The 13,555-nt window shown below is 45.5% G+C and overlaps 1 protein-coding gene across 1 annotated transcript in view; it reads right to left on the reverse strand.

The window, feature by feature from the left end:
* Positions 1–7,086, reverse strand: part of NELL2 (neural EGFL like 2) — a 155,894-nt gene extending 148,808 nt beyond the window's left edge. The window contains exons 1-2 of the mRNA XM_075148205.1: positions 6,589–7,086; positions 6,292–6,420 (exon numbers count right to left, since the gene is read on the reverse strand). Coding sequence (XP_075004306.1) covers positions 6,292–6,420; positions 6,589–6,643 — 184 coding nt within the window. The 5' untranslated portion in view covers positions 6,644–7,086. The remainder of the gene's footprint in view (positions 1–6,291; positions 6,421–6,588) is intronic.
* Between the last annotated feature and the right edge of the window lie 6,469 nt (positions 7,087–13,555).

A 13,555-nucleotide genomic window follows, 5' to 3' on the forward strand; every position in this document is an offset into this window, starting at 1 on the left:
ATGGGAACTGGACACAGGATTCTCACATACTACCTCCTGTTTTTTTGGAGCAGGCTCTTCAAGCAGCAGACACTTCCCAAAAACCTCCTCTTGCTAACACTGCTGACAGGAGGAGAGGGATGCTGAATATTCAGCTCATCTGGAGCAAGGGGATGCCTCTCAGCAGCAGTCCCTGCTCTGCAGCCCCAGCAGAGGCAGCCCAGCTCTTCGGGGCTCTCCTTCAACATCCAGCCTGGCTCCCCAGCAACACCCATCACAACCCTGGCAGTGCCGTACCAAAAGAGTTACTGTTTGCACGGGTGCAGAGGTGACTTTGGAACGTGCCAGAGGTGGAAGGGGATGGGGGCAGCAGGGTGAAAGCCATACGCTGTTGTTCCAGGTATGCCAAAACCTGGATCTCTCTGGCTACCGCATCGTCATAGAGTAATTGCTTATACTAGGCATTTCTAACAGTGAAAAACACTCCAGTATTTACTGAAATTAAACTCAATTATCTCAGCCTTTCCCAAAACTAAGGGGTGAGGGGCTTTCTTCACCTCAGCAAAAAAATCTGGGAATTATTATCTACAGATGATCTCTATGCTGGAGGTCCCACATTTTGAGGATTCAGTAAGTCTCCTGATTCTGAAGAGAAACCAGCTTGCTTCCAAGACAAAAAAAAGCTGCAGATAGGTATTCACTCTGCAGTCAGGCATGCCAGTTGGCAACATTAGCATCCTCTCCCCCAGCTGTCTGTTACTGCTCCTCTGGGAGACAATTCAGGTCTCGAGCACAGCTGGAGAAAGGGGATTTTACAGGACTCTCTAATCCACGTCACTGCAGTCAGCGAGGTTCACTCCTGAAGCTGGCCGACTTTGCCATCAGCAGACATGGGAATGCTCATATGATCTCTTGCTTTGGAAAAGTTGTGGGGACAGTAACCTCTAGCTCCCGGGCAGTGACAAGCAGCTGGGAACAGTAATATTTTCAGCAGGCTCAGCTGGAGAAAGCATCTGTCCATAGTTTCAATGACAGGTGGCAAGGAAAAAAGTGTGTGAAGTGCACAGGCAACGTGAATCCTGTTCCTATAATGAAAGAAAGTTTACTCGCATCTAGTTTTAAAGCTTTATTTTTAGCCTCTTAATTTAGTAATGTCTAGAGATGATATCATGGGCCAAAAAACAGTGATCTTTCCAAAGGGATACAAGATATCTATTTTATATATATAGTAATATTGTCTTGCTAGCATTTTAAAATAGTGGGCTAATGATCCAGCCATGCAGCAATATGTAACAAATCATTTACACCAACAGGCCTGGTTTAGGGTTTTTTTTTCCTGCCAGCAGTTTGTGCCAGCAAGCCCTAATTCAAAGAACAGTAGTGCTGAGTCCTTTCATGCATCACACTGACAGACTAAATTCTTTCTTTGGTGTTTTATAGCACATCTTGTTCCCCATCAGAATACACCATATCTAGCCTCTAGAACTGTCCCTCCTCATCAGAAATACCCAAGTATTGTTTATAACCATATTAAGAGTTAAATATCCTAACTGCCAGAGAAAAAGCTTATCCCTCTGAATGAGTTCCAAGTTCTGCATTCAGATACACAAGCTCCCACATTTTTGTGACTTCCATGCCCTTTTTATCTTTTCCTTAAATATATATTGCTGTGCTTGTAACCATCTGACTGCACTCTTCTGCCCACCCTTTAGCCTCCTCTGAGGCATATATACACCTTTTGATGGGCATATTTATATATGTGTGTAGGTTTATATACATTCAGCCTTTATTTAGATTCTCACACCTCAGAACACCATTCCTATTGCAAGTTGAAATACCTGCCTTCATTGGGACATTGCATGCGCTTAATGTTAAGTAAGTCTTCTGAGCATAGTCTTAAGTCAGATACGTCAACCCATTCAAAACCCTCAACACCCTCCAGCCTCTGTTGCTGGTGGTTTTGTCTGCCTTTTCGAATTTCCATGCAGTTACCTATGCAACAAGTGCTCTTGCAGCAATAAGTTCATGTTTGCATAGGAAAATGGCCACATTGACTTTCATCTCTACCGATCTCCTCAAATTGTATTAATGCAGTATATTTAAAGAAAGAATTATAAGAATGCCAATTGGTATTTCCCCAAAAGCCTTCTTCAAATACATTAATTACACTTCAATCCACCCACCTGATTTGGGCCTTACCTTTAGTGTCATCACTGTTTTGCAAAGGGAAAACTAAGGTATTGAAAATGTCACTGGCTTATGTAAACAATCACCAACAGAGAGAAGCTTGTGGTGTAGATATTCTGACTTCTGTTCTGCTGCTCTGACCAGAAAAGGAATAATTTTCCTCTCAACATATTTTGACATAATAATATCTGCTGTTGGCTAGGAAGTGCTGGCAGATGTTCACATATAGCAACACTAACATTTTGGAAGACTTCCTCGTTTTCTATTCATAATTGTATCTTCCCACAAGCTACACTGGAACATTTTACAATTACTTTGCAAATCACATTTTTCCAGAAAGAGAATTCCCTGCAGCTAACTGGAGCCAGATTACAGCAGCATTCAGGTGCTACCATCCACTACAACCAAGGAGCATCAGGCTAAAAAGCTTTAAAATTCGAGACCACAGCATCTAATCCTGCTGAAGTCATAGAATCATAGAATCATTAAGGTTGGAAAAGACCTTTAAGATCATCAAGTCCAACCACTAACCTAGCACTGCCAAGTCCATCACTAAACCATGTCCCTAAGCACCACATCTACACATCTTTTAAACACCTCCAGGGATGGTGACTCAACCACTTCCCTGGGCAGCCTGTTCCAATGCTTGGCAACTCTTTCAGTGAAGAAATGTTTCCTAATATCCAATCTAAACCTCCCTTGGCGCAACCTGAGGCCATTTCCTCTTGTCCTATTGCTTGTTACTTGGGAGAAGAGACCAACACCCACCTCGCTACAACCTCCTTTCAGGTAGTTGTAGAGCGCAATGAGGTCTCCCCTCAGCCTCCTCTTCTCCAGGCTAAACAACCCCAGTTCCCTCAGCCGCTCCTCATAAGACTTGTGCTCCAGACCCTTCACCAGCCTCGTTGCCCTTCTCTGGACACGCTCCAGCACCTCCATGTCCTTCTTGTAGTGAGGGACCCAAAACACAGCATTAGAGGTGCGGCCTCACCAGTGCCAAGGGCCAATCACTTCCCTAGTCCTGCTGGCCACACTATTTCTGATACAGGCCAGGATGCTGTTGGCCTTCTTGGCCACCTGGGCACACTGCCAGCTCATGTTCAGCTGGCTGTCAGCCAGCACCCCCAGGTCCTTTTCCTCTGGGCAGCTTTCCAGCCACTCTTCCCCAAGCCTGTAGCGTTGCCTGGGGTTGTTGTGGCCGAAGTGCAGGACCCGGCACTTGGCCTTGTTGAATCTTGTACAGTTGGCCTCGGCCCAAGTCAGCGGGGAGAGTTCTGTTTCCCAAGTCTGATACTTTCTATAAGATTTGTACAGTGACAGAGCAGATTGTTACACAAAAACACAGTCCAAGTGACCGCAAATTTCAAGTTATTTCTTAATCAGGAATCATATAAGGAACAATCTAAATGTTCTTGAATAGACTGTAACAGATTAAAACCACCTTCAGAGAATAACTGCGTACTGTGTTCTATGGCCTAGAAATAAAAGTACCTTTGAAAATCAATTACACAAAGAAAAATGTCAGAATAGCCAATTAGATGCTAAAACTCTTATATTGAAAATTGATGCTACCTCTAATTAAGCAGTCAAAACTGACTTTTCCCCTAGAAACAGAAGGAAAGAGACTATTCTGCTTTAGCTGTTTGTACAATTTTCCCATCATGTATCTTTAATTGTCTGTTACCCGATGGCAGTTCAACCTGCCACTTTCATAATTTCTTTCTAAAATAAAGAACAGCATTTAGGCTTTCTGTATGTTTTAAACATATGTAAAGTAAGGCTTTACACCATTTGAGAATGGGGTCTAACAAAAAGGCAACTTACTAAAGTGTCATAAATATGTATATGGTACAAGAAAAGATTCAATATCTCAAGAAACCAAAAGGCAAGGGATCACAAGTTAAAGCTTCCAGAGTAAGTTGAGAGATCATTTAAAGTTGTGTCCTTTTCACAAAATCATTTGTGTCTAGGACGAAGGCTTTAGCTGGAATAAGGAAAAAACACATAGGCAAAAACCAAATTTAAAGTCAGCACATACGTACATTTGAAATTCACACTCTGTAAATACATACATTAAGAGGCATACATTGCAGCAATGTTCCTACAGTGTGAGCTCTAAGAACAGAACAAAAATGACTAAGTGGACCCAGCGGTCTGATCAAGGAAGGAAATTTCTCTATTTATAAATGCAAGTTCAAAAATGAAAATCTGCCTGCTCAGTAACTCATTTACTATTAGAAAATCAGTAGTCGTCTTATACAGTAGCAGGAAAAATATCTCCAGTCCCGCAGGGCACTGAAGACTTCCAAAGGGATACTGAGTGACTTTAGCCACCATTTAGACCCAAGTGTTTTCATCCTTGTTGTTCCCTCAATTCCTCTCAACAAAATAAGAAGGTCGGTGTGAAAATTTAAACTCCTATCTCCTTTTATTACAACTAAACTAGTAACCCATTGGGGAACTATGTACACTCATAATTAGAAAGAGGGAACCACTTGAAAAAATTCTTCAGTAACCCAGTATTTTTTTGTCCCAACACTGGGAAAATATACAATAAAAAGACTTACTCTTACAAACCTCTAATCTTGTTATCACTGAAGTCAAAGGGAGTTTTGAGTTCCCCCTCACCCCAACCCATTATAGCACAATGGGGCCTCAACTCAGAACCATACCTTAAAAATTACAGCTATTTTAGGACACGAACCCCACAGCCACACAAATGTGTTGCCATTCTAAGCAGTCGCCCCTTCACGGAGGACCCCGCTCTGCAGCTGCAAGCCCACCACGGATGTTTAAAACCAGCATGTGTCAGTGTTTCTGAAAGCATATGCCCATGCGTCTCCACATTAATGTCCATAGTGACACACGCTGGCTGTACCGGGGAAGAACACCGCTAGAGAGAGCACCTTGGAAAAAAAAAAAACCTTTGGCAACTATTAGCTTCTGATAAATTATCTCATTAACGCAAACATGAAAAAGAAATTCCCTTTCCAGATCTTATCTCCCTTGAATTATAACTCTTCTGTATGGGAAACACAGCCTCTTGCCTGTTGCACTAGCAATGCTTTCAGATCCGAGCTGAAACTCCTGGCATGACACAAGAAGCCGGCAATCAAGTCCCCCTATTTTAAAACTACAGGCTGATGCGGAGATTTGCTCTTCCTCCACCAAATGTTGAGCCATATTCCTTGCTCTTGTTTAGTCATGTTTCTAAAGAGCATTTCATCATCTTTCAGAGAAGAGACTTGCTTTTAAAGGCCATTTTTAGGCTTTTTTTTTAAATTAAGATAGAGTTTTTTCCTAAAAGCATTGACTCCAGCTTCATTTAAGCTATCAGTACGTTATTAAAGTGTAATTCAAAAATACACCGATAATGAGCAAGTGTGGGCAATGTAACTTATGCCAATAAATTCAACTGGCCATTAAGGGTTATTTTACAGTCCTTTATGAATTACAATATAAGGAAGTTTAATTATTTTTTAAGAAACCTCCTAAATGCATTTTTGAAAGACAGAACAAGACTACTACTTCATTTCTAGTCCCAATATGAACAAAAAACCAATCACAAGCATTAAAAGAGACTAAAACTCATTCTTTGTTTCTCACGAGGGGTATGACACAGAAGCTCACAAGGGCCACTTTCCCTTGGTAAAAGAGGATCGTCTTACTTTCAGCCATCTGCCTCACTCCTCCAGGGCACTTCATTTCAGCATTTTGCTCGATTCACATGAAACTTTCAGTGAGCATTTCCTTAGCTGCAACTGGGGTATGTTTAGCGTTTCCCAAGTAAAGCAGAAGAGTGGGTGGTGCTATTATTCATCACTGCACCCCGCGACTCACAAAATAAGCCATCTGCCATCCCCGTTCCTGCTGTACTTTAATTAAGCGTCTACCAGTCAAAGGGAAAAAAAAAAAGGAAAAAAAAAGTGAAAAAAAAGCGGGGGTGGGGGGGAGAAGAAGAGTGGAAGAAAAGTGGGCAGGAAGAGAAGGGAAGGGACCCCGGGTGCTTCAGGAACGGGCAAACCCTTCGCTGTGGGGGGCGGACGAGGCCCCGGTGCGCGGCGCAGGGGCCCGATGGCGGCGGCCAAAGTTGAGCGGGGCCGGGCGGACGGGGGGCGGCCGTACCTGGGAAGAGGAAGGCTTTGCTCCCGTTGTGTAGCCCCGGCACCTGGCGCACGCCTTCCGCGGAGCCTCCCAGCTGTAGCTCGGACAGCACGTCGATCTGCAGCGAGGGGTCCACGCCAAAGCCTGCAACTGACCCAGAAAGTGCCATTACCACACCCGCCGACACCGCAACTTTCCGAGCATCCGCGGCCCCCGCGCCCGGCACCTGCGGCCGCCCGGGGACCAGGGCATCGCCACCGCGAAGCTCCCCCGGACCCGCTGCCGGGTGCCCGCCCGGCGGGTCCGGCATCCGCCTACCTGGCCCCAGGCAGAGGAGGAGGCAGAACGTGCTCAAGCGGATGCCCGACTCCATGGTACACCGATGCGCTCAGTCCATAGTCCCCCTCCTCCGGCTGCTGCGGGTGAAAAACCTCCGGGGCACAGGCTGGGTCCCTCCCCGCCTCTCACCGGGAGGAGCGGACCCCCCGCCGCCCCGCAGCGCGCATCACGGCGGGCGCCGCGCCGCCCCGCCGCCGGCCGAAGCACACAAAGGCGAGGGCGGGGGGCGGGCGGGCAGCGCAGCCCTCCGCCCGCGGACAAACAATGGGGCAGCCCGCCGGAGGCTGCCGCTGCTGCCGTGCGAGCGAGGCCGCCGCAGCCGGGAGGCGGCGGAGGCGGCGCGCCCGTGCCCCGCAGCTCCCCGCCCCGCCGCTGCCACCAGGCGCAGCCCCTCGGCTGGAGAGCCGCCGCAGCCCCCGCCCGGCTCCCGCGGGAGCGCTGCTCTCCTCCCTGCCGTCCAGCGGGGCCGGCGGGAGGGGCCGCCGGTTTATGCTGCGGCCGCAGGTGCCGCCCACCGCCTCCGCCGGGCCGGGCAGGGCCGGGCAGGGCCGGGCAGGGCCGGGCCGGGGGGAGGCACCGCCCCGCCGCCCCGTCCGCAGGGGTATGGCCGGGCGCGGAGGGGAGAGGGACCCGCCGTCGGGAGGCTCCGGGCTGGGAAGTTTGAGGGGAGCCGCCGGGGAGCTTCGCCGCGGGATGGCCGGGGGCGGTGGCGGGGGGGGGCGGGGGCGGCGGGGAGGGCCGGGCTGCCCCGCGGGAGGCAGCGGCTGGCAGCGGCCGGGCGGCGCTTGCGGGGAGCCCTCGGGGCGCTCCCTGCCTCCTGGCAGTGTGGCTCTGGGCTTTGTTGTCGTCCGCCCGCGTTGAAGTCGCTTGAATTCCCATCCCGAGGTAATGCCGTCCACCCGCTGGCGAAACCTCAGCCTGATCTTTGAGCACAAATAAAAATAATTCGGGCGAAAAAAAGAAACCAGGACGTTGCCAAGAGTTGACTAAGATGGGAGTGTGCGGAGGCACAGCCGCTAGCACAGGGCTCTGTCAGCCGCAGGTTCCCGTTTGCCCTGTCGTGAAGGACAATCTCACAGTAACACAGCGGTCCTGTCCTCGGTTCCTGAACAAACCCTCCTCGCCCCCAGCAAGTGACATTTCTTTGCCTTACTTTGTGTGCCTATAAAGGGGGCTAAGAATAGCGTTATTCTTCCCTTCCCTTTCACAGACTCCTAATGTGCAAGGCAGAAATGTCTTGTTGCCAGTTTGTCAAATTCTGCAGAATAAAAGATTGAGTTTTTAAATTTTTTTTCTTGTTTCGCATGCATGTCAGCAAGACCCTGATGTCAGCTGGTGATTCCGGTATTGTTTATAGACCTCCCCCAAATTCATCCTCTACGATCTTTACAAATCATAAAATCTTTACAAGCAACCTTTACAAATCTTTCCCAATAATAATTCCAAAAGCTAAAAGGAAGAGGGTTTTTTTCCCTTTCTTTTTTGTTTTTCAAAGATGACCATGGGAGTCAATGGTAAATGTCCTTTCTAGACTATCCTTTCCAGACTAACCAACTGGGATCCTAAGCAACGTCCAAAGCAAACACCTTCTTTGCTATAGGAAAAAAAGGAGAGAGGAGTGTCTAAAGATGAAAGCGGGAAAATGCAACCCATCCCTCAGCCCAAATCCACAACATGGGCGTTAGAACGCAGCTCCAGTGTGCCCCACCACCCGTGTCACCCTCGGAAGAGCTACAGGCTTCTCCTCCAGGTGGTGGAACAAGTACAGCCCCATGAGAGGTGCTTCTACAGCCACTTCCCATTGCAACTCATCTGAAAATCAAAAAAGGAGACCTGCTGCTGGTACCAGCATTGTAACTGGTTACAGTGTCCCTGTTGTTATATCTTGCATAGGCAGGGGAGATAGTGACATCCCACCCCCATTCTAATCAGCCGAGCACCTCTTCTGCACCAAAGCTTTGTCTCCAGCCTGTCGGTGACGTGGAACTGTGCTTCCAAACTCATGAAATCCAGTGGCTGCCAGAGCAGTCTAACGGATGATGTGTTTCTTTGGGGGAGTTAATGGACAACAGCCACACATCGGTGATTGTTTTCATGCTATTTCAATCACATTGGTTACAGATAACTGAACCAGAAGCAATTAATTTGAGAAGAAATAGGTTCAAAATCTAGAGCAATAATGGTGCATAATGAGCCCCATCGCCAGTTGAGTCAGGCACGCAAGTGAACAAACCGGAAGAGGCAAACATCTGCCTTGAATTCTTTGCATCTGCCAGCAGCCACTGACAATTTCCATTAGCTGGGGCTGCCAGAGTGGAGTAAGCTAAATCAGGTGGAGTCCGCCCCTTTGATAATCCATTTCTCTCTCAATAGATCTCCAGGGAGTGGCCACTCATCTTCGTGTCACATACATGAAAAATCACTCAAAAACGCCATCCAAACTGCTTTATCTATTCCCTTTTATCCATGTGGAGCCCAGGGCAGACATTATACACATTACACAGAGCTGTGTTTCTGCTATGTGAGTTATCAATAGTGACATATTTCAGCTAACCAAGAAGTAAGTGAACAGCAAAATGAGAATTTCTACCAATACAAGGAATACGATATTGATGATTAGATCTTTCAAATAGTTGGCTAAACCTCATATGGATTTCTACCCATGGAATCACTTTCTGATCACTCTAGAAACATACAGTTTTGCAGTCTTTCTGGGCATGTCCTTACTCAAATCTGGATATATGGAAATACCTAAAAGAAAATGGGTTTTTTGCCTTCAGTTGGCTCTTCCCTTTGATGGAAACCATGTCTTTTATCCAAGTGATCTACATACACATCACATTGAGGGTCACCATAATTTACTCCACACATGGCAAAGGGTGACAGACCTAAGAAAGTGGTACAGCATCTAAGAACCACATATTGATGAAAGCACAATATACCAGTGCTTTCTATGTTAAGCAAGGTCTCTGTCTAAAGTAGCCCTTCCAGATATTAACCTTTAAGGCTCTCAGCAAGTTTCAAGGCTCTCCAGAGCCTGGATGTCTCAGAGGTATCTTTTTTTTTTTTTTGTGAGCTAAGATAGTTCTGATCTCTACAAACATTAAAGGTAGGGTTGCTCAAGAAAACATCTGTAGGAGACAAGACTCATATTTTGCGCTGACTATGGGACTTCTCCCATGACTTTCTTCAGAAAACCACGTGGTGATGGGTATTACCACATCTACAGTGAAACATCCTTCTCGTTACGAAACCTCTAGGATTAAATGACGTCCTGTAATTCCACAGCAATGGATATGTCAACAGTACCACAGCTACAGTTTGTCCAAGTGAAAAGGCTTTCTGAGGAGCTGACCTTGGACTCAGCCACCAAACCTTCTGGAAGGGGGAATGGCCCTGGAGGTGATGTCCCTGCCTGACAGGCAGGTGAGCCCACCATGCTTTAGTTACACTAGCAGGAGCACACTGTGTAACACAAATGTGATGCTCTGTAATACAACTGACTTAGGCTTATAAACAGCCATCAGTGTTTCAATTTCAATGAGATTTTTGGGTTAAATAGGTATCATGATATCGACACACACCCCCTCACCAAAACCCCTACTAGATCCTAAAAAATAAGTAGGTCTTCTGAATAATGACTAATATTCACAACTATTTTCATGCCAAATGAAGAGTTAAGGGCTGTGTTACAAGCCCCAAATTCATGAATGATTTCATTGCAAAGGGAATCTCATCTTAATTACACTCATATTAATTATATGCTAATAAACTGAACCAAGTAAAGCTCTTAAAGCATACAGATGACAATCCTGCACTGGGAAAGCATTACCTCTCTTACTGCAGCTTATCTGGGTCTATTTATTTTTAAAGAAAAACATGAATATTTTATTCACAGTAGTTTTACCCATGTATTTCTATGCCGGAACCTGGAGAGTCCATGTGAGTTTAAGAAATACATACGGAATTGTCACTGACCTACTTATAAAACACTGATGCAACTTCTTTTCTGAGAGTATAGAAAACAGTCTTCCTTATTTTGCAAAACACACATAGTTGTTTACTCAACATTACAGTGCTTTAATGCAGCATTTATACAGAAAAATATTTGTAAAACATGATGTTCCATAATTAATACTTTTTGAAGTGGAACAAGGAGAATAGTCTGTTGTCATAGAGAGGCAGCTTTTTAATTTGAGTAAATTTGATACTGCTGGGGATGAGGGCTTTTATTAGTTCCAGTCAGGGAAAATGCAGGCAAATCATGCTGCGGCAGTTTCTGTTAATACCCTTCAGTGTGGACTTCTCTTTGCACCATTGTATCATTATGATCCAGATTTTCCTTCTACAAAAACAGTCGTGTGTAAAGACCGTACAGTTGTTGTGTGATGTGTAAAATGCCATGTGGGACTAAGGTGAGACCACCAAACTAATTTTCACTTGTTTTCTAAATGATGGCTTCAACAGCGAGGAGCAAAGCTCAGATGCTGTTCTTGAGTAAACCTCAGGTGTTTATTAGATAGTTTTTTCTTGCCAGCTTCCTGCCCAGATCTGGGAACTTCTCCTGTGGCACCCTCTCCCTCCAACACGTACACACGTCTGTTTGTTTCTATAAAGCAGGCGATTTACTTTTGGGGCTTCGTTAGCCTCCTCATAGCTCCCCCCTTGCATAGTCTTCTCTTCCTGATTCCCCAAATGCTTTCTGCCCTTTCTGCCTCACACGGGTGCTCTCTCTCTTTTCCCCTTTCTGACAGACAAACGTGCATGCACACCCACTCCTCTGCTCATCGTCTCTCTGCAATTCGTCAGTCTTGCAGCCTCCCCAAGGTGAGAGCTGGTATCTGTATCAGCGTCCTGCACACTGCAGTTTCCCGTCTCAGAAATGCACTCTGCCTTTCTGACCAGGAAAGCCTCAAAGAACTTGGGATTTAAATACAGCACTTGGCTAAGACCCAGCAGAGCCTGTCAAAATGACTAAGCTACACAGCCGACCATGACAGTACCAGCCCAGTTAAAATGCCTTGTATCAAAGGCGTTCCTCTCAAGCACGCATCAGCTGAAGAGACATCACCCATTTTAGTTACAGTTATGAATGTTTCATACAGATTTGATATTGCCCCACTTGTAATTGCAAAAATTACTCCCCATCAGAAAATAGGAGGCTGTAACTATTTAAGGAACACACTTTACGTTTCTTAAAATTTCATGTCTTCCTGGTTTTTTATACCATCTTCACTTGAGGATACTTCATGTCTTGCGCCTGAGGTTGCAGCTTTGGCAAGTGGACTGGTGCAGTCAGCAGTGGAGAAGCAGCACCAGGAGTGGTGGAAATTACAAGGTGGTTGTTACGGCCGCATTCTTCTGGGTGCAGAAAGAGAAATGGAGGCAATTACTTTAATGAGAGGTAGAGATGAAGGTATTTTTCAGAAGTTTTCCCAAAGATTCTTGTTTGATTCAAGGGCAAGGAAGAAAGGCTGGAAGTTCAGGCTGCGCTCTCTTTTTCCCAAATTTGTACCTCAAATCTTCAAAGTTGCAAGGTGCCCACATTAACCTTCCTTGCTAGAGTCTTGTTTTTTATACTAATTTTATTTTCTTCCTCCAAGAGGGGGCACATCCCTTTGATATAAGGTGGAAGTGATAGACTGCCCTGCTGGCAGCCTTCACACATTATGATGCCTAAAAATGTCTTTTCACAGAAAATGTCAGCTAGGAGTGCTGGCATTGTATTTGGCACATGGAACCATATGAAGTAAGAAGAGGATAGTTCATGATCAGGATTTAATTATCTCAGTTCTGTCAGTGCAGACCGTGATAACAATCAGGCAAGATTAGAGTTAAATTACCTTGAGCTAAGTGTGCTCTGTGTTTTGATCATTTTGCCATCTGAAGTATTATTCCCTATTAAAAAATGGACCAGCATATCCATCACAAATATTTATGATAACAAAGCTGGCATGGAAAGACTTTAATCTGGTATGTTTTACTCTTGTAATAAAGAATAAAAAAATCTATGCAGCCCAGACTGGAGCCAGACACTGGCTGGAGTATGAGTCCCTGAAAGAGGGTGGGTGCAATTTTTTTCTTCTTCTGCCACCTAATGTAATATGGTAGTTCCACCTGCAAGCACCAAAGTGGAGAGAGGATTTCTGACAGTAGAGGACTCTCTACTGTAGAAAACAAAGGGAAAACAAAATCCAGTAGCTGAGAATCAAATCTGAACAAATCCATACTTGACAGCAGAATTTGTTAATGACCGCAAGGGGCTCAATGAATTCTCAATTAATTAAAAGCGGATACCATTTTAGAGAACATGCTGTTCTTAAAGGTTTGACACAGATGTTAGGGGATGACATTTACATCTTGCTGTGGTGGTCGGAGTCAGTGGAGAGATTCCAGGCAACTTTGGATCAGGAACCAGATCCAGATCCCGTCCCCAGACCCCGCTCACCCAGAAAGCATGGCAGACAATTGTGGTACTGGGCTCTGCTTTCCTTCTCGTGTGCACAAGCTGCCATATCAACAAATTCCCCAAATCCAGCACAGATAATTTCAAAGAAATCCAGTCTGCCTGGTGTGTCATGAGTGGGACTGCAGTGGAACAGAATACTAATACCTGTCACACATCCATTTAGTTTTCAGTTGAGCAAAGCCAGATTTTGGCTCTTGCATTGTAGAGAGAGGAAAAAATAGTTTAAAACATGTTTGTGACCTCAAAGGTACAAATTTAACAGTTCCTAGTATAGTCTAATTACTCTTCCATATCTGGAGAGAAAGTATCACAGGATCTCTTACACTGCCTGACAAATAATAGGCTTTTCAAACTTGATCTGTACAGTTTTCATACCCAAAGGCGTATTTATTGGGCAAACTGGAACAGCTTCAATGATTCCGCCAGTCTATCAGGTAATTAAGAAGGCCTTTTTAAGTAGTGTAGCATTGTGTAGTA

Source organism: Calonectris borealis, chromosome 1, assembly GCF_964195595.1.
Source record: "Calonectris borealis chromosome 1, bCalBor7.hap1.2, whole genome shotgun sequence".
NCBI lineage: Eukaryota > Metazoa > Chordata > Aves > Procellariiformes > Procellariidae > Calonectris > Calonectris borealis.